The 18,879-nt window shown below is 35.6% G+C and overlaps 3 protein-coding genes and 1 pseudogene across 3 annotated transcripts; all 4 read left to right on the top strand.

Annotated features, from left to right (window-relative positions):
* The first annotated feature begins 382 nt into the window (after positions 1-382).
* LOC102615459 (probable beta-D-xylosidase 5) lies at positions 383-2,746 on the top strand. Its single transcript, XM_052435434.1, has 5 exons — positions 383-839; positions 994-1,469; positions 1,583-1,683; positions 1,782-2,123; positions 2,216-2,746. Exons 1-5 carry the CDS (start codon positions 402-404, stop codon positions 2,665-2,667), a joined length of 1,809 nt encoding a protein of 602 aa, XP_052291394.1. The 5' UTR covers positions 383-401; the 3' UTR covers positions 2,668-2,746.
* A 2,041-nt stretch (positions 2,747-4,787) lies between these two features.
* LOC102615762 (probable beta-D-xylosidase 2) lies at positions 4,788-7,599 on the top strand. The gene is made up of 5 exons (XM_006468131.3): positions 4,788-5,540; positions 5,658-5,827; positions 5,928-6,028; positions 6,142-6,897; positions 6,995-7,599. The coding sequence occupies exons 1-5, from the start codon at positions 4,788-4,790 to the stop codon at positions 7,597-7,599; spliced, it is 2,385 nt and encodes a 794-aa protein (XP_006468194.1).
* A 2,131-nt stretch (positions 7,600-9,730) lies between these two features.
* Positions 9,731-13,666, top strand: LOC102616064 (beta-xylosidase/alpha-L-arabinofuranosidase 1-like; annotated as a pseudogene).
* A 1,275-nt stretch (positions 13,667-14,941) lies between these two features.
* On the top strand, positions 14,942-17,872 carry LOC102616347 (probable beta-D-xylosidase 5). Its single transcript, XM_006468132.2, has 5 exons — positions 14,942-15,458; positions 15,607-15,912; positions 16,015-16,184; positions 16,306-17,162; positions 17,246-17,872. Exons 1-5 carry the CDS (start codon positions 14,952-14,954, stop codon positions 17,857-17,859), a joined length of 2,454 nt encoding a protein of 817 aa, XP_006468195.2. The 5' UTR covers positions 14,942-14,951; the 3' UTR covers positions 17,860-17,872.
* Positions 17,873-18,879: the final 1,007 nt, after the last annotated feature.

Genomic DNA, 18,879 nt, shown 5'->3' with positions numbered 1-18,879 from the left:
GAATACGTCGTAATTATTTATAAAACTGCAATATATTAGGAAGTTTGAATTTGAAACACAACCATTTCTCATGGTTTTACCCATTCATCCCAAATGATCGGACGCAAAATCACGGTTGTCCTAGTTCTACTCTTGTGATCAGATTCATTATGAACAAAATGTTTCGTGGTAAGAGAATTGAATGGTTTAAATTAACTGCAGGTGGCGAACAATCGGCGAACATGAAACGCTTATTTAAAGGATGCATGCAAAGTAAGTCAGTCATGAAAAGAAAAGACACACAGCATACAACACAATATATCCACGCTACTTGATTAGGAAAGTAACTAGTTGCCTACTCTAGCTAGATCTTTCTCATACAGATTAAAGCCATGTCGTCCAAAGTTGTAACAGTCAGTTTTATGATAATAATATGCATCACTTGCATTGAAATTGGTAGCGATGCTCAACCTCAGCCAATTACTGGAATAAAAAAAACTCCCTTCACCTATATATGTGACCCAGCGAGGTTCGAATCAATTAAAGTGAAGCTGTCGGACTTTCCCTACTGTGATGCAAAGCTTCCGTATCCTGAAAGAGCCAAGGATTTGGTGGAGAGGATGACATTACCTGAAAAAGTGCAACAAATGGGAGATCTTGCTTACGGCGTCCCTAGATTGGGACTGCCCCTGTATGAGTGGTGGTCTGAGGCACTTCACGGCGTCTCCTTTATTGGTCGTAGAACAAACTCTCCTCCAGGCACACATTTTGACAGTGAAGTTCCTGGCGCTACAAGTTTTCCAACTGTTATTCTCACTACAGCTTCGTTCAATGAGTCATTGTGGAAAAAGATTGGTCAGGTACGTAATCAATTAATTAATTATCTATGTGGCCCGGCATGCAATTAATTAATGAGCAGTTAAGCACCAAGTGGCTTTAAGTATGTATGTATAGTTGCATGTATACTTGCGGAACATGCACTAGCTAATTAATTGTCGTATTATATAAATACAGACTGTTTCAACAGAAGCCAGAGCCATGTACAATTTGGGGAATGCTGGATTGACATTTTGGAGTCCAAACATAAACGTAGTGAGGGATCCTAGATGGGGAAGAGTGCTGGAGACGCCGGGTGAAGATCCTTATGTTGTCGGCAGATATGCTATAAATTATGTTAGAGGCCTACAAGATGTTGAGGGTGTTGAATACCATAGAGATTCGGACAGTAGACCTCTCAAAATATCTGCATGCTGCAAGCACTATGCTGCCTACGATCTTGACAACTGGGAGGGAAATGACCGCTTCCATTTTGATTCAAGGGTCACTGAGCAAGATATGCAAGAAACTTTTATTCTTCCCTTCGAAATGTGTGTTAATGAAGGCGATGTCAGTAGTGTCATGTGCTCTTATAACCGTGTTAATGGCATACCCACTTGTGCTGACCCCAAACTTTTGAATCAGACCATCCGAGGAGATTGGAATTTTCATGGGTATCCATTCTCCGTTATACTTTAACAAAAAAATTAATTAATTAATTACATGTTTATTAATTTTGTATCTTTGACTAATTTACTATGTAAATATATATACGTATTTTTTTCAGATACATTGTCTCAGATTGTGATTCAATCCAAACTATAGTTGAAAGCCACAAATTTCTTAACGACACCAAAGAAGATGCTGTTGCCCGCGTATTAAAAGCAGGTTAGTCTTTTTCTTTTATGCGCCTTGCGCACGCTTCCCCATTGACATATAGTTAATATATACATAGTAATTGCTTCTTTGGAATATGGTGAATTTAGGTTTGGATTTGGACTGCGGGGATTACTACACCAATTTCACCATGGGTGCAGTGCAGCAAGGGAAGATCGCAGAGGCAGATATAGACACGTCATTGAGGTTTCTCTATATTGTGCTAATGAGATTAGGTTATTTTGATGGAAGCCCTCAGTATAAAAACCTCGGTAAGAATAATATATGCAATCCTCAACACATTGAGCTGGCAGCGGAAGCGGCGAGACAAGGAATTGTTCTTTTGAAGAATGATAATGGGGCTCTTCCTTTGAACACTGGTAACATCAAGACACTAGCACTAGTTGGGCCGCATGCCAATGCAACCAAGGCCATGATTGGAAACTATGAGGGTATGTATGCTTAGCTATATTCTATAACTTGAACACTCCCTCCCCTCTCTATAAATAATTAAATTGATAAATTACTGCATGCGCGCGAGCAGGTACTCCATGCCGGTACACTTCTCCGATGGATGGCTTTTACGCATATAGCAAAGTGATTAATTACGCACCAGGATGTGCAGACATTGTTTGCCAAAACAACAGTATGATACCCGCAGCTATAGATGCAGCAAAGAATGCAGATGCCACTGTCATAGTAGCTGGCTTGGATTTGTCTGTTGAAGCAGAGGGAAAGGATAGAGTTGATCTCCTCCTTCCCGGTTTTCAAACTGAACTTATCAATAAGGTCGCTGACGCTGCCAAAGGTCCCGTTACTCTTGTAATCATGAGTGCAGGTGCTGTCGACATCAACTTTGCTAAAAATAATCCAAAAATCAAATCAATTTTGTGGGTTGGCTATCCTGGAGAGGAAGGTGGCCGTGCTATTGCAGATGTTATATTTGGAAAATACAATCCAGGTAAGCAAATGGATCGTATTATATGTATTAATTGATGGAGGAATATTGAGATATATCTCCAATTTAAATTTCTACAACAATTAATTAATATGTTTCCCAAATTTAACTTTCAGGAGGGAGGTTGCCTATTACATGGTACGAGGCTAATTATGTCAAGATTCCATACACATCCATGCCATTGAGGCCTGTTAACAACTTCCCAGGAAGAACATATAAATTCTTCGATGGTCCAGTAGTGTATCCGTTTGGCTATGGCTTAAGCTACACTCAGTTCAAATACAAGGTGGCGTCTTCGCCCAAGTCAGTGGACATCAAATTGGATAAAGATCAACAATGCCGTGACATAAACTACACAGTTGGCACCAACAAGCCCCCATGCGCAGCAATTCTAATAGACGACGTAAAGTGTAAGGATTATAAGTTTACTTTTCAAATAGAAGTTGAAAATATTGGTAAAATGGATGGCAGTGAAGTAGTAATGGTTTACTCAAAGCCTCCAGGAATTGCGGGTACTCATATCAAGCAAGTAATAGGTTACGAAAGAGTTTTTATTGCGGCTGGGCAAAGCGCCAAGGTTGGTTTCACGATGAATGCTTGCAAGAGCTTAAAAATCGTTGACAATGCTGCAAATAGTCTTCTAGCATCTGGGGCTCATACCATTTTAGTCGGCGAGGGCGTGGGTGGAGTTTCATTTCCCCTTCAACTCAACTTGAATCATTAGAAGGCTGCTGAAGGATTTTGCTTCTTATTGCTGGAGTTAATAATAAATGGATGTTGATGCCATCTCTTGCTTCTTCTATTTCTCATCAAAATAATCTTTGTAGAGCTAATAATAAATAAAGAACTCAGTGTTCGTTTATGTTTGGGGTCGGGTTAATTATTGTTGTAACCCTCTCGCGTTCAGAAATCCCAGATTTTTATTTAGCTTTGATAACACAAGTTTTTAAGTTCAATCTTTTCTTTTATGTTATGCTTCAAGCTCATCGACAATTACAAAAATTCTAAAATATATTGAAGGTAATGGAACTAATTAAAGTACAATTACAAAAATTCTAAAATATATTGAAGGTAATGGAACTAATTAAAGTATGTACGACACGTATAATTAAATTTAATATAATAATTATATAATGATAATTAAAAATTAATATATACGTATAACATCATTTATTTATTATATGACTGACATGTTATAACATCATTTATTTATTATATGACTTACATGTTATCTCTAATATTCTAAAACTTCTCTACATTACATAAGTTCTTTATAAATTTTTATTTAATTAAATTACAACTTTTTTGACATATATATATATATAATGAAAGTGTGCAAGCCCAGCAGAAATAAGACCCCAAAATCCAAAATATGATGCCCACTATAAGCTTAACGCAGAAAATATGATAATTAATATCCACAAGAAGAAGTCCCGACTTAGCCAACCACGGTTTGTTGGCTAATTAGATTAAATTACAATTAGTTGATTAAATATTTGAAAAAAAATTAATTATAGTTCTAATTATAACCAATTTATCTTTTTCAAAGTAAAATAAAAATAGCACTGTCCTGAGGCCTGAATCTTATGAACTGGATTTCAGCTCCGAAAAATTGGAATTCTTCAACCATCATCCAAAAAAGAAAAGAGGGGGGGGATTCAAACCGTCGTTATTATTTCGAGCGTCAATAACTTGGTCATACTTAATAAAAAATAATATTAATTTGTTATTATTACAATTTCATTTTCTAAAACCAATCCTATTAAGTCCAAGTTGTAACTTTGTACTTTTTTTTAAAATAGTCAATTGAGTAACAGCTATTGTGTGTATTTAGGTATGATTTCAGTTGGATTGGATAATAATATAGATATTATTGATCGAAATTAACAGCTGTACCTTACTCAATGACCAAAACCAAGTGATGGTTGTCATAACATCAATCTGGTAAGACTGGTAATCTAGGATATGTGTTGCTGTAAAAACAACTAATTTCAAAAAATTTGCGGTTTACAACTACAAGTTATGAACATAAGACGATAAATCAGGCACGTAGAAATTACTTATAAAATGGCACACTGGACGAATAAATTGTCATCATCACTTACAAAAATCAAGTTGATTATATACTGGCTTCTTAATTTCTTTCACGTACAAGGTCATGGCAAGAATTTCAAATTTCATATTATGTTTTAGCATATGCGTTTCATTTCTTGTAATTTCTACTAACGCAGGACCCGATAACAAAACTTTCACTTACGTGTGTGACCCTGAAAGGTTTGCCGAACTTAAATTGAAATTGTCGGACTTTGCATTTTGCGATGCAAAGCTTCCTTACCCAGTTAGGGCGAAGGATTTGGTGGACAGAATGACTCTGGCTGAAAAAGTGCAGCAGCTCGGAGATCTTGCTTATGGCGTGCCTAGATTGGGACTTCCCCTGTACGAATGGTGGTCCGAGGCACTTCACGGCGTCTCCTATATTGGTCGCAGAACAAACACTCCTCCAGGCACACATTTTGACAGTGAAGTTCCTGGCGCTACAAGTTTTCCAACTGTTATTCTCACAACAGCCTCGTTCAACGAGTCATTATGGAAGAAGATTGGCCAGACAGTGTCGACAGAAGCAAGAGCTATGCACAATCTGGGGAATGCTGGATTGACATTCTGGAGTCCAAACATCAACGTAGTGAGGGATCCAAGATGGGGTAGAGTAATGGAGACACCCGGTGAAGATCCTTTTGTTGTTGGAAGGTACTCTGTAAACTATGTTAGAGGCCTACAGGATGTTGAGGGACAGGAGAACACTGCCGATTTGTCCACCAGACCTCTTAAAGTTTCTGCCTGTTGCAAGCACTATGCTGCCTACGACCTTGACAATTGGAAAGGAGTTGATCGTTTCCATTTTGATTCTAAGGTAAATTAATAACTTCGTCGAGGGTAATTTTATATATAACAAATACTCGTTCATTATTAAGCTCAAGTTTATTATATATGTTTCTTTAATATTCTAATTACTACAATATGTATGAAGGTGACTGAGCAAGACATGATCGAGACATTCAATCTACCGTTCGAAAGGTGTGTTAGAGAAGGCGATGCCAGCAGTGTTATGTGCTCTTATAACCGCGTTAACGGCATACCTACTTGTGCTGATTCTAAACTTTTGAATCAGACTATCAGAGGAGATTGGAATCTTCATGGGTACAATTAATTTATTATACACTTGGAATCATAATCTCATTTGGTTATTTTGAAAATATTAACCACTATTAATCAACATGTTAATTGGAATTTCTTTCAGGTATATTGTCTCAGATTGTGATTCAATCCAAACTATAGTTGAAAGCCACAAATTCCTTAACGACACCAAAGAAGAAGCTGTTGCCCGTGTACTAAAAGCAGGTTAGTCATTTATGTGCCCTAACTGCCTAATAATAATAATTGTGAAGTAGATTGCTTCCATTGGATTTAATATTATTAAAATACATTTCATGGTTTTGTGTATGTTAACTTAGGATTGGATTTGGACTGCGGGGACTACTACACCAATTTCACTGTTGGTGCAGTGCAGCAGGGGAAGGTCAGAGAGACGGACATAGATAGGTCACTGAGGTTTCTCTATGTTGTGCTAATGAGATTAGGGTATTTTGATGGAAGCCCTCAATATAAATCTCTTGGAAAGAATGATATATGCAATCCTCAACACATTGAATTAGCGGCAGAAGCAGCAGCACAAGGAATTGTTCTTTTGAAGAATGATAACGGGACACTTCCTTTTCATAATGCCACCATCAAAACCTTAGCCGTGGTTGGGCCTCATGCCAATGCAACGAAAGCCATGATCGGAAACTACGAGGGGATTCCATGTCGATACATCTCTCCTATGACTGGCCTTTCAACATATGGAAATGTGAATTACGCAGTCGGATGTGCTGACATTGCTTGCAAGAACGACAGCATGATATCCCAAGCCACGGATGCCGCAAAGAATGCTGATGCTACAATAATCGTCACAGGCTTGGACTTGTCTATTGAGGCCGAGGCACTTGATAGAAATGATCTCTATCTTCCAGGTTTCCAAACTCAACTTATTAACCAGGTCGCCGACGCTGCCAAAGGTCCTGTTATTCTTGTATTGATGTGTGCGGGTGGTGTTGATATCTCCTTTGCTAAAAACAATCCAAAAATCAAGTCCATTTTGTGGGCTGGCTATCCTGGAGAGGAAGGCGGTCGTGCCATTGCTGATATTGTCTTCGGAAAATATAACCCCGGTAAGCTTTTTGTCTCTTTCCTCCTATAAGGAAAATGGACACAAGTTTCATATATGCGACGAATAATAGTTAACTTTGTTTTTCTCCACTTTTTCAGGAGGAAAATTGCCTCTTACATGGTACGAGGGTAATTATGTCGACAAGATTCCATTCACATCCATGCCACTGAGGTCTGTTGACAAATTACCAGGACGAACGTATAAATTCTTCGATGGTCCAGTCGTGTACCCATTTGGATATGGCCTAAGCTACACCCTGTTCAAGTACAATCTAGCCTTTTCCAACAAATCAATTGACGTGAAGTTGGATAAATTTCAAGTCTGCCGTGACCTAAACTACACAAATGGCGCCACCAAGCCCCAATGCCCTGCAGTTCAAACGGCCGACTTAAAGTGCAACGATAATTATTTCACATTTGAAATCGAAGTTCAAAATGTTGGTAAAGTGGATGGCAGTGAAGTAGTGATGGTTTACTCAAAACTTCCAGGAATTGCGGGTACACCTATCAAGCAACTGATTGGTTTCCAAAGAGTTTATGTAGCGGCAGGGCAAAGTGCCAAGGTTAATTTCACCTTGAATGTTTGCGACAGCTTAAGAATCATCGACTTTGCTGCAAATAGTATTCTAGCAGCGGGTGCGCATACCATTTTACTTGGCGATGGTGCAGTTTCATTTCCCCTTCAAGTCAACTTAATTTATTAAAAAATATTAATTCCATTGTTCAAAAGGATTTGTCAATTCCTTTATTATTTAATTATTTAAGTAAATAAATTGAGTGGACGATTTCCCACTATTTTCCTCTATTCTAATTCCATCTCTGTTCAAATTTGATTTTATAGTCTTCATCTCCTATGATGTTGGATTAGTCTAGATAGCTCAGCTATAGTTAAGGTTTATAAAGTTTTATTTATTTACCACAACGAGAGATAATGTTCAACTGAAAATTATCAGATGTCCACATTTTTTAACCAAAACTACAATCAACTCTTATGTTAAATGATTATTTTTTGAAGATTAAAAAGAAAATTATTGAATGGCAACGAGACTACAGGCTTGTTTGTTAAGTGTCTCAAGTCTGAATTTTTTTTTTTTTTAAATTTACTTTTTTTTTGTAACTTATATCTAATTTTCAGATATTTTTATCTAAATAGAAAAAATAAATTTATTTTATATTTATTTGAATGAAAAAATGTGTGAATGAGAAGTAAATATTATAATCCAAAAATGTCTTTATAAAATATATATTTTTCCCTAAACTATAAAGTGTAATCTCTTTTTTCTGTTTTGATTTGTAAGACTATAAATAATTCCAAATAAACATATTTAAGATATTTTTTATTTATAAAAATAAATAAGATGTCATTTATAATCGGTTATTAAAAAAGAAAAACAAACATGCTTGTTGAAATTTTGACTTAAATATGGAAATTTATTAAAGACAAATTGCCAACTATTTGAGCGTGAAGATGATAGTGAAATTGTTTGACAATTTTAGCGTTGTTGAAAGTTGAAAGTGGCGGCAAATTGCACATGCAATTGCTGACAAAGTATGCATGACTTTAATGCATGCAATGCAAGTTCCATCTGATGGCAAATTTCAAGGATAGCGACTTGTCTTGTTGAAACTCAAGGTTACACATACACTATAAATTGAGCTTCATCTCAAAAGAGTAAGGCATTGAGAGAATTGAGAGTAATTACAAGTGAAGCAATTTGAGAAATTTGACAGAGCTTACATTTGAGTGTTTTAGTGAGGTTCTATTTGGGTGTATTAGGGTTTTGTCTGTTGAGAGTTTTTCCAATTTTGTAAATTTTTATTTGTTAATAAAATTATCTTCCAGTCATTGTCCGTGGACGTAAACTTTACGCCGAACCACGTAAATTATTGTGTCATATTTTCTTTGCATGTATTTGTCACAGTTATATTTCTCCAAAAGTCACAGTCGCCATAAAATTAGTAATTGCTCAACCACACGCTTCCACAACATTGACATTCAAATATTTATATTCAAATCCGTTTAAATATATATATTTAGAAAGTTCAGACTCATTCAAATTTTGAAAATAAAAATCATCTCAATCATCTCTACCTACAAGTTATTATTTATTTATTTTTAGTGTGCTTCATGTAAAAAAGAAACAAACAACAATGAAATAAGATTATTCTTAAACACAAAATTGTTAATTCAATCAATTAAGGTTAAAATTTTAACTTTAAAATTAAAATTTTGTGTTTATAAATATTCTTTTGTTAAAAGTCAAGATCATGCTTCAACGATAAGTGCAGCATTCCTAAAACTCAAGTTTATGTTCAAACTTGAATGGATGCATGAGTTCAAATTAAATATGTGCGTGTGTGTGTGCGTGCGTGCGTGCCTACATACATACATATATACACCACACACAAAATTTTGACAAAAGTTTCAAAAACACAATTTTAATATCGCTCCTTGTCGCTGCACATCTACACGCCGATGGCACATAGCCAACCAACACAATTAACTTATGTAATTACGTACATATTCCTTTAATCAACTTATCTAGTGTAACAATTAGGTGATATTATATGATAATTTTCAATGCTGTATTTGCAACACATTCAGAAAAAGTCCGATTACGAGGTCATATAATTAATGGAAGAGTTATTTCTTTGTTAATAGTAGATAAGATCAAAGTGTGTGTGACTCGTTTCTTCCTTTTATATCTTGCATTTTCTATATAAATTAAGTTATTATGCAGCTGAAAATACACTGTGGCTCACCATTAATTGTTACTTTTATTTAAAAACACTCATGGCAATTAAATTGTTGTCAAGAGCTTCTTCTACAAAGCCATGATAAACCTTACAGGTTTCCTTTTATGTATCAGTACTATATCCATTGTTATTCTCGTTACTTGTTTCAATGCAGCAGCTAGCACTAAACCCGCAACAAGTAGCAAAAATAGCTTCACCGCCTATGTGCGTGATCCCAAAAGATTTGCAGCTATTCAGTTGAAAATTTCGGACTTTGTCTTCTGTGATGTATCACTTGCTTTTCCTATTAGGGCGAAGGATTTGATATACAGAATGACACTAGATGAAAAATTGCGGCAGCTAGGAGATCTTGCTTATGTGGTACCGCGGCTGGGGCTGCATGTTTATGGTGGTGTTCTGAGGCACTTCGCGGCGTGTCCAATATTGGTCGCAAGAAAAACACTCCTCTTGGCTCATGTTTCTACCAATTAGTTCCTGGTGCAACAAGTTTTCCGATGGTCATCGTCACAACAGCTTCATTCAATGAGTCATTGTGGAAAAGGATTGGCCGGGTAGTTAAATGAGCAACCGGTGTGTGTGTGTATATATATATATATATATATTATTGTAATTTTTCCTTTTGCATTACTATAACAAAATTAAATTTCATATTAATTATTGGCTTAGGCTGTCTCAACAGAAGCAAGAGCAATGCAAAATTAACTGGAGACAGGAGACAGCTGGATTAACATTTTGGAGTCCAAACATTAACATTATAATTAACTGATCCTAGATAGGACACGCTGGATTAACATTTTGGAGTCCAAACATTAACATTATAATTAACTGATCCTAGATAGGGAAGAACACTGGAGACAGGAGACAGCTGGCGAGGATCCTTTCACTGTGGGCGGATATGCTGTTAACTTTGTTAGAGGTCTACAAGATGTTGACGGACAAGAAAATGCTACGGAATTTTGAACGTACTAGACCTCTTAAAGTTTCTGCTTGTTGCAAACATTACACTGCCTACGATGTTGAGAATTGGCAGAGCGTTGATCGTTTGAGTTTTGATGCAAGGGTTAGTAACTTTAAGAACAAAAATTTAGTAGATTTGCATGCCATTAATTATTTTTCCTTTTTCCACAATTTTTTAGAGGTGCCAGAGCAAGATATGGCAGAGACGCTCCAAGTACCATTCGAAACATGTGATAAAGAAGGCTATTTTTGCAGTGTTATGTGCTCCTATAACAAGTCAACGGCGTTCCAACTTGTTCAGATCCTAGACTCTTGAAACAAACCACCAGAGATGAATGGAATGGGACAAGCCGCTAATTTAATACAATAACCACTGATTTAATTTTTTTTTTTTGCTTTTCTTTAATTAACAATTGAATTCATTTAATTTCCAGATATATAGTATCAGATTCTGATTCAATTGAAGTTATATTTGATAACCAGAAATTTCCCAATGACACAAAAGAGGATGCTGCAGCACAAACACCAAAAGCAGATTAATTAATTTGTCTCTTATTATTATATGTGTGCCTTATCGACTATATATTGGATTCATAACTTGATCATGAAATTCGTTAATGTAAGCTGATGTTTTAGGTCTGGATTTGGATTGTGGCGACTACTACACCAATTTCACTGTCATTGATCATTGAAGTACCTTTATATTTTGTTAATGAGGCTAGATTGGTTTGATGGTAGCCCTCAACATAATTATCTCGGCAAGAAAGATGTATGCTCTGCTAAAAACATTGAATTAGCGGCAGAAGCAGCAAGAGAGGGAATGGTTCCTTTGAAAAAATGATAACAACACTCGGCCTTTGAACAATGGTAAGATCAAAACACTTGCATTGGTTGGGCCTCCTGCCAATGCCACAGCAGCCATGATTGGTAATTATGCAGGTATATTATTTACAGCCAATATTAATCTTTAATTTGATGAACATTAAATGTATTATGGGCTTTGAATTTGCTCTTACTTATGCATTATGGGTGTGTTTGGTACACGAAATTATGGGGTATTAAAATACTGTTCACATTAACTTAGTACCAATACCATGTTTGGAAAAATTTTACGAGAGATTAAGGGGGTATGCTAATTGCCGCATTAGCTAAACCCGACTGTGAGTCGGGAAAAGCTAACGCGCCAGTTGCTGCATTAACTTTTTGCTTTTGCTTCTTTTTTTTTGTTTTTTTAATAATAATAATTAATATAACTTTTTAATATAATATAATATTAATTTTTATTTTATTTTATTTTTACATCATAATTATTAATATAAATTAATAATTTATTATTCATATTTTAATTTTTATTATATTAAAACTATTACTAAATAATATATTATTTAATTATATAATAATTAATATGTAAAATTGATTAATAAGTACTTAAATAATATACAAAAATAAGAATATAACTTGATATTACATTATTTAATAATATTGTAGTAATTAATATATAAAAATTTAATATAACTAATAAAAATATTATATATGAATTAATTTAAATAATATTAATTTAAAATTAATACTAATAAAAATAATAATATAAATATCATTACGTTATGATATTATTTAGAGATTATTTGATTGAATTATTTACTTCGATCTTTATTTCGCATGTTAGATATTTAGAAAATACTGAAAAATAAATGTTATGTTGTCAATTATAAGGCTATAAGTTTCAATCTTTATGGAAAATTTATTTTTTTAATATTTATACTAAAAAAATGTTAAATTTGTAAAATTTAAGACTTCTATATTTTGTATTTTTCTAGGTACTAATAAATATTATTCTCTAAATATATAATTTAAGTTAATCACAAAAAAATTAATATAGTACAGTGTAGCATCAAACATTGTACAATATTATTATAATACAGTGCTAAAGCAATACAACATAATATAATAAACCAACATTAAAATAATACAATACAACATAATACAATACAGTGTGCCAAATGCACCCTATAGGTTTTTTGTGCGGATTCATCCCTCCTCTCGAAGGCTTCTCTTGATAGGGAAACCTGAATTACAGCTTTCCTTGCAACAATAACAGCTTCATGCATCAAGCCATAGAAGTTGCAAAGAATGCCGAGGCTACTATAATTTTTGCTGGCTTAGATTTGACCATTGAGGCAGAGAGCTTGGACAGAGAGAATCCAACACTTCCTGGTTACCAAACTCAGCTTATCAACCAAAGTAGCCGACGCTGCCAAAGGTCCAGTAACTATTGTGATCATGTCTGCAGGTGGTGTTGATATCTCCTTTGCTAAGAGCAATTCAAAAATCAAATCCATTTTGTGGGCTGGCTGTCGTGGAGAGCAAGGTGGTCATGCCATTGCAGATGTTGTTTCTGGAAAATAAAATCCCGGTAATTAAGCATTAATTATTAATAGCATTATTCTACTTTTTTAATATATCAATAGTTTGTTTGTCAAGTAATCTATTTGTGTGCGTGTGTAAATAACTAATGAAACATGAATCTTTCAATTTCAGGAGAAAGATTGCCTGTAACATGGTACAAGGCTGATTATGTCAATAAGCTACCTATGTCATCGATGCCATTAAGGCCTGCAGACAGCAAAGGGTATCCTGGTCGAACATACAAATTCTTTGACGGGCTCAACTGTGCATCCGTTTGGATATGGCTTAAGCTACACCCAGTTCAAGTACAGTCTAACATTTTACGCATTTCCAGTCGACATAAAATTAGACAAACGTCAGCATTGCCGTGACATCAAGTACACTATTGGCGCCTCCAGCTCCAAGTGCTCAGCAGTTTTGACAGACGATTTAAAGTGCAATGACGCTTTCGAATTTAAAATGGCAGTTCAAAACGCAGGCAAGGTAGACGGCAGTGAAGCAGTGATAGTTTATTCAAAGCCACCGGAAAGAATTGCTACTACTCATATCAATCAAGTCATTGGCTTCCAAAGGGTGTTTGTGGCCGCTGGAGAATACGAGAAGATTAAATTCACGTTTAATTTTTGCAAGAGCTTAATAATCGTTGATTAAGCCACTAACAGCATCAGCCGTCTGGTTTTGCACAACATTGTTGTCGGTGATAAGGGAATTTCATTTCCTATTCAGGTCTTTTTTAACTAATTAATTAATTAATTTACAAGACTGCATGCACCAAGATCTCTCTCACACAAATAATAGTAATAAATGATACGATAATTAACTATGTGATTTTTAATGTGCAATGTACAACTGCGCTTACGAAATAAGAAGAGCAATCAACCGATTCTTCGTTTGGCTGGCAAAATTAACAAATAAATTAAGTGCTCTCATTAATTACTTTACATAATCATCAGTTGGGTCGCTGGCCTGTACAATGACAGGGTGGCCAAGAAAAAAGTTATTTCTTATTTCATATGCTTAATGATCCAAATTATATTTCAAACATTTTCTCAATCTCAAGTCCAACTGAATTACCTGATCTTTAATGACTCTAAATTGGCACATGTTTATTATTAGTTATCCGTCATGGTCGAGATCAATTCTCTGATTATAGTCATTTTTATCAAGGTAACATCATCATCATCATCATCATCTTCATCATAATAATAATAATAATAATAATAATAATAATAATAATAATAATAATAATAATAATAATAATATATTCCGAATAAATCAATCTTTTTTAATGATATATCATTTTCTCTTATTTAGATTATTATTGTTATCCGATTATTAATCAAACTCGTCACACTAAATTGTCATAGTCCTTATCTAATCTTTTATCTCAACTTATACAATTCTTATTTAAGTCTAATTCATCCAATGGTCCGCGACTTGGGAATATCACTTGACAGTGTTACCGAACTTGGACATCTCTTCAATGAACAAAATTTAAGACTGTATATGACGAAATTGAATAGAAATGGGAGACTGATTAATTAAGAAAAAAGTGATTGTATGAACATTAACGTTATTTGATATTTTGATAATCAATCATTAATAAAATTCTAAATGAGAAAAAGGAGGAGTTTATGTTGACGTGTGAGGATTTGATTATCATTAAGAATTATGAACAATGAAAATGTGTTGATTATGAGAAGCTAGCTAAATGAGAAAACGAAGGGATCTTTATGCTAACTGTATGAATAAGATTTGGTTGAAACAATCTATTGAGGATATAATCATATAATCATAAATGAGATAGAGTAAAATCTTATGCGGATAATGATGAGCATTAAATGATCAACAGAAAGATATGAAAAAAAGGATATTATTTTTATTAAATGAGTGGAAATAATTAACTATAAAAGGCACACACCTCATTCGAACTTCAATGCAATTCACTAGCTCCATCGTAACTCAAACAATGGCTAAAGTTCTGAATTTTCTTCTCGGCATCAGTCTCTCCATTCTTCTTCTTAATGTTTGCGCTAATGGGAGAGCAGTTGTTAACAATGCATCAACATTAAGTGAGGACGATGCTACTCCAAAAGGCAGTAACTTCACTTATGTATGCGACCCAAAAAGGCTTGATGATCTGGGATTGGAAATATCATCATTTGCATTCTGCGATTCATCGCTTCCTTATCCTGTTAGGGTTAAGGATTTGGTGGACAGAATGACCATAGACGAAAAAGTGTTGCAATTAGGAAACCATGGTAAAGGAGTGCAGAGATTGGGTTTGCCTAAGTATGAGTGGTGGTCCGAAGCACTTCATGGCGTCTCCAATGTGGGTCCAGGAACATATTTCGATGATCTCGTCCCCGGTGCAACAAGTTTTCCAACAGTCATTCTTACAACAGCGTCTTTCAATGAGTCATTGTGGAAAACCATTGGCCAAGTAGTTCATGTTCAGTGTTTTTTTTTTTTTTTCCCGTTTTTCTTAAAAGCTTTTTACTAGGAATATTAATTAATACGCATAGCGACAGCACATGCATTGGTAATTATTCTTTTTTCTTTTTTTCTCTTTTTGGGTCAAATTATTGCAGGCTGTTTCGACAGAAGCAAGAGCCATGTACAATCTAGGGCGTGCTGGATTGACATTTTGGAGTCCAACAATTAATGTACTGAGAGATCCTCGATGGGGAAGAGCCACTGAGACACCCGGTGAAGATCCATTTATTGTTGGCAAGTATGCTGCTAATTATGTTAGAGGCTTACAGGATGTTGAGGGACATGATAACTATACGGATCCCAACTCTAGACCTCTCAAAGTTTCTTCTTGTTGCAAGCATTATGCTGCCTATGATGTTGACAATTGGTCAGGAGTTGATCGTTTCCATTTTGATGCCAGGGTACAATAAGAAAAAATAAATAAAAATTTCCATTTGTCAATACAATATATTATAGTTTTCTTTTTATATTTTCCTTTTTTTTAATTATTATTTTTTTTGAAGGTGACTGAGCAAGATATGGTGGAGACATTCCTTCGACCATTTGAAATGTGTGTCAAGGAAGGCGATGCTAGTAGCATTATGTGCTCTTATAACCGTGTCAACGGCATTCCAACTTGTGCTGATCCAAAACTTTTGAATCAAACAGTTAGAGGAGAATGGGATCTTCATGGGTATAATGATATTATAATGATATTTTCATATTTTAGAACCTAACTAATCATATTGAGTGTATACAGAAATTAAAACGTTACTCAAACCTTGATTAAATATTGTACTTCCGTTTTCTTTCAGATATATAGTCTCTGATTGTGACTCAATAGAAGTGATGGTAGATGACCATAAATTTCTTGGTGACACAAGAGAGGATGCCGTTGCCAGAACACTAAAAGCAGGTCTGGATTTGGACTGCGGTGATTATTACCCCGACTTCACTGGATCTGCATTCCGACAAGGGAAGGTCAGGGAGGCAGATGTTGACAAGTCATTAAAATATCTTTATACTGTGCTAATGAGATTAGGTTGGTTCGATGGACACCCACAATATAAGTCTCTTGGAAAGGCTGATGTGTGCGCTGATGAACACATTGAGTTGGCCGCAGATGCAGCAAGACAGGGCATAGTTCTTTTGAAGAATGATAATGATACTTTGCCTTTGAGCACTTCCAAGTTCAGGAACTTAGCAGTTGTTGGGCCACATGCCAATGCCACCTCGGCCATGCTTGGAAATTATGCAGGTGCTCCATGTCGGTACAGGGCTCCTATTGATGGCTTTGCCGCATATGGGAAAGTGAGCTATGCAATGGGTTGCGGTGAAGCTATGTGCAAGAATGAGAGCTTGATATTCCCAGCCGTGAGAGCTGCCAAGAAGGCTGATGCTACCATAATTGTCGCTGGCTTAGATATGACAATTGAGGCTGAGAGCTTGGATAGAGAGAACCTAACACTCCCTGGTTACCAAACTCAGCTTATCAACCAAGTAACTGAGGCAGCCGAAGGTCCTGTGATTCTTGTAATAATGTCTGCAGGTGGTGTTGACATCTCTTTTGCAAAGGATAATACAAAAATCAAAGCCATCTTGTGGGCTGGCTATCCTGGGGAAGAAGGTGGACGTGCCATTGCAGATATTGTCTTTGGAAAGCACAATCCTGGTTAGCATTATCTTTGCATAGCTCAATGTCCATAATTAAATGTCTAACAAATATTGATTGTTTAATTATCTGGTTGTCTGCAGGAGGAAGGTTGCCAATTACGTGGTATGAAGAAGAATATGCTCAAAAGTTGCCAATGACATCCTTGCAATTGAGACCGATTGACAGCTTGGGCTATCCAGGTCGTACATACAAATTCTTCAATGGCTCCACTGTGTACCCGTTTGGACATGGCCTCAGCTACACCAAGTTCAACTACACAAATTTGAAAACCTCAAAGCGAGCAATCCACATTAAATTGAGCAAGTTTAATCATTGCCACAACCTCAACTACACAAGCGGCGCCTACCAGGCCCCCTGCCCTGCAATGATAGTTGATGACCTCAAATGTCATGACTATCAGTTTGACTTTGAAGTTGAAGTTCTGAATGTAGGCAAGAGGGATGGCAGCGAAGTGATCATAGTGTACTCACAACCACCAAACGAACTTGCTGCAAGCCCCATCAAGCAAGTGATTGGCTTCCAAAGGGTCTCTGTACCAGCAGGAGAAAGTCAGAAGGTTAAATTCAAGTATAATGTTTGCGAGAGTTTGCAGATTGTGGACTCCTCTGCACAAATTGTTTTGCCATCCGGTGGCCACACCATTCTAGTTGGCGATTCAGGAGTTTCATTTCCAATTCATGTTTACTTTGATTAGGATGATGATGCAATTTAGGCCTTTTACTTTGATTAGGATGATGATGCAATTTAGGCCTTTTAGATTCTAGTTTAGGTTTATCGGTAAAGTAATAACGGAATGTCTTTCATATTTCAAGATGCTTTCTAGGGTGCTGAAATTACGAAGTGGATGTAACCACAGGAATAATAATAGGAAAGTCGTTTCTGTTTTTTCATTCTTCTTTAATTGCATTCGATATTATTTGTCTACTGGTATTTTCATGAATTTAAAATGCGAATGAAAATCTTATTTTCAAATTTAGTTCGATTTCATTAATATATAAAAATATCGAACATTATAATGTATGTAACAAGAAGAGGAAAAATTATTTTGAGGGAGGATTGTATTATTATTATTATTATTATTATTATTATTTTAAGAGATGAATTTTAAAAACTGAGATATGAGGGAGAAAAGTTGTTCATTGGGAGCTTCATAATTTATTTTTCTTGTTTAAAGCGAAGAATAAAATTTACATTTTCCCAAAAGCTTCCATAGTCATCTACCGCACGAATTTAGAAAACAAAAAGTTATTTGAAAACAATATTGGACACGCGTAAAGTTCCTAGTAAATGGGTCTTAGGTCTACTTTCCACTTCCTTTGAGGGTGGTTATAAAGTTTCTACAAGGCAATTGAGCATATTCATCGTGGAGGAGACCGGGAAGATTTCTGTCTCGAAATTTAACTTTATCGAATAACGTACATGAAGAGCAAACTCACTTTAATGTTATGAAGTGCTCGCAAAGGATATAATTCTAGAAGAGGAAAAAAAATCCATAAGATGCGGAAACCGTGGGACTACTGAGAATGAAAGATTTCTGAACAACGAGCTTGATTTGCCGGTGTATATCAAATTTTTTTTTTTTAAAGTTTGATTTGCGGGTGGGACCAATTGAAAGGCACAAAACTTGGCAAGGGATGGGCGGCAGCAAAAAGCTCCAATCCTGCGCCACAAACAGCACTAGGGTCTGCAGCAACAGGAGTGTAGGAAAAGGAAA

Source organism: Citrus sinensis, chromosome 2 (genome assembly GCF_022201045.2).
Source record: "Citrus sinensis cultivar Valencia sweet orange chromosome 2, DVS_A1.0, whole genome shotgun sequence".
In the NCBI taxonomy this organism is placed as follows: domain Eukaryota; kingdom Viridiplantae; phylum Streptophyta; class Magnoliopsida; order Sapindales; family Rutaceae; genus Citrus; species Citrus sinensis.
This window is presented reverse-complemented; position numbering and strand designations above follow the sequence as displayed.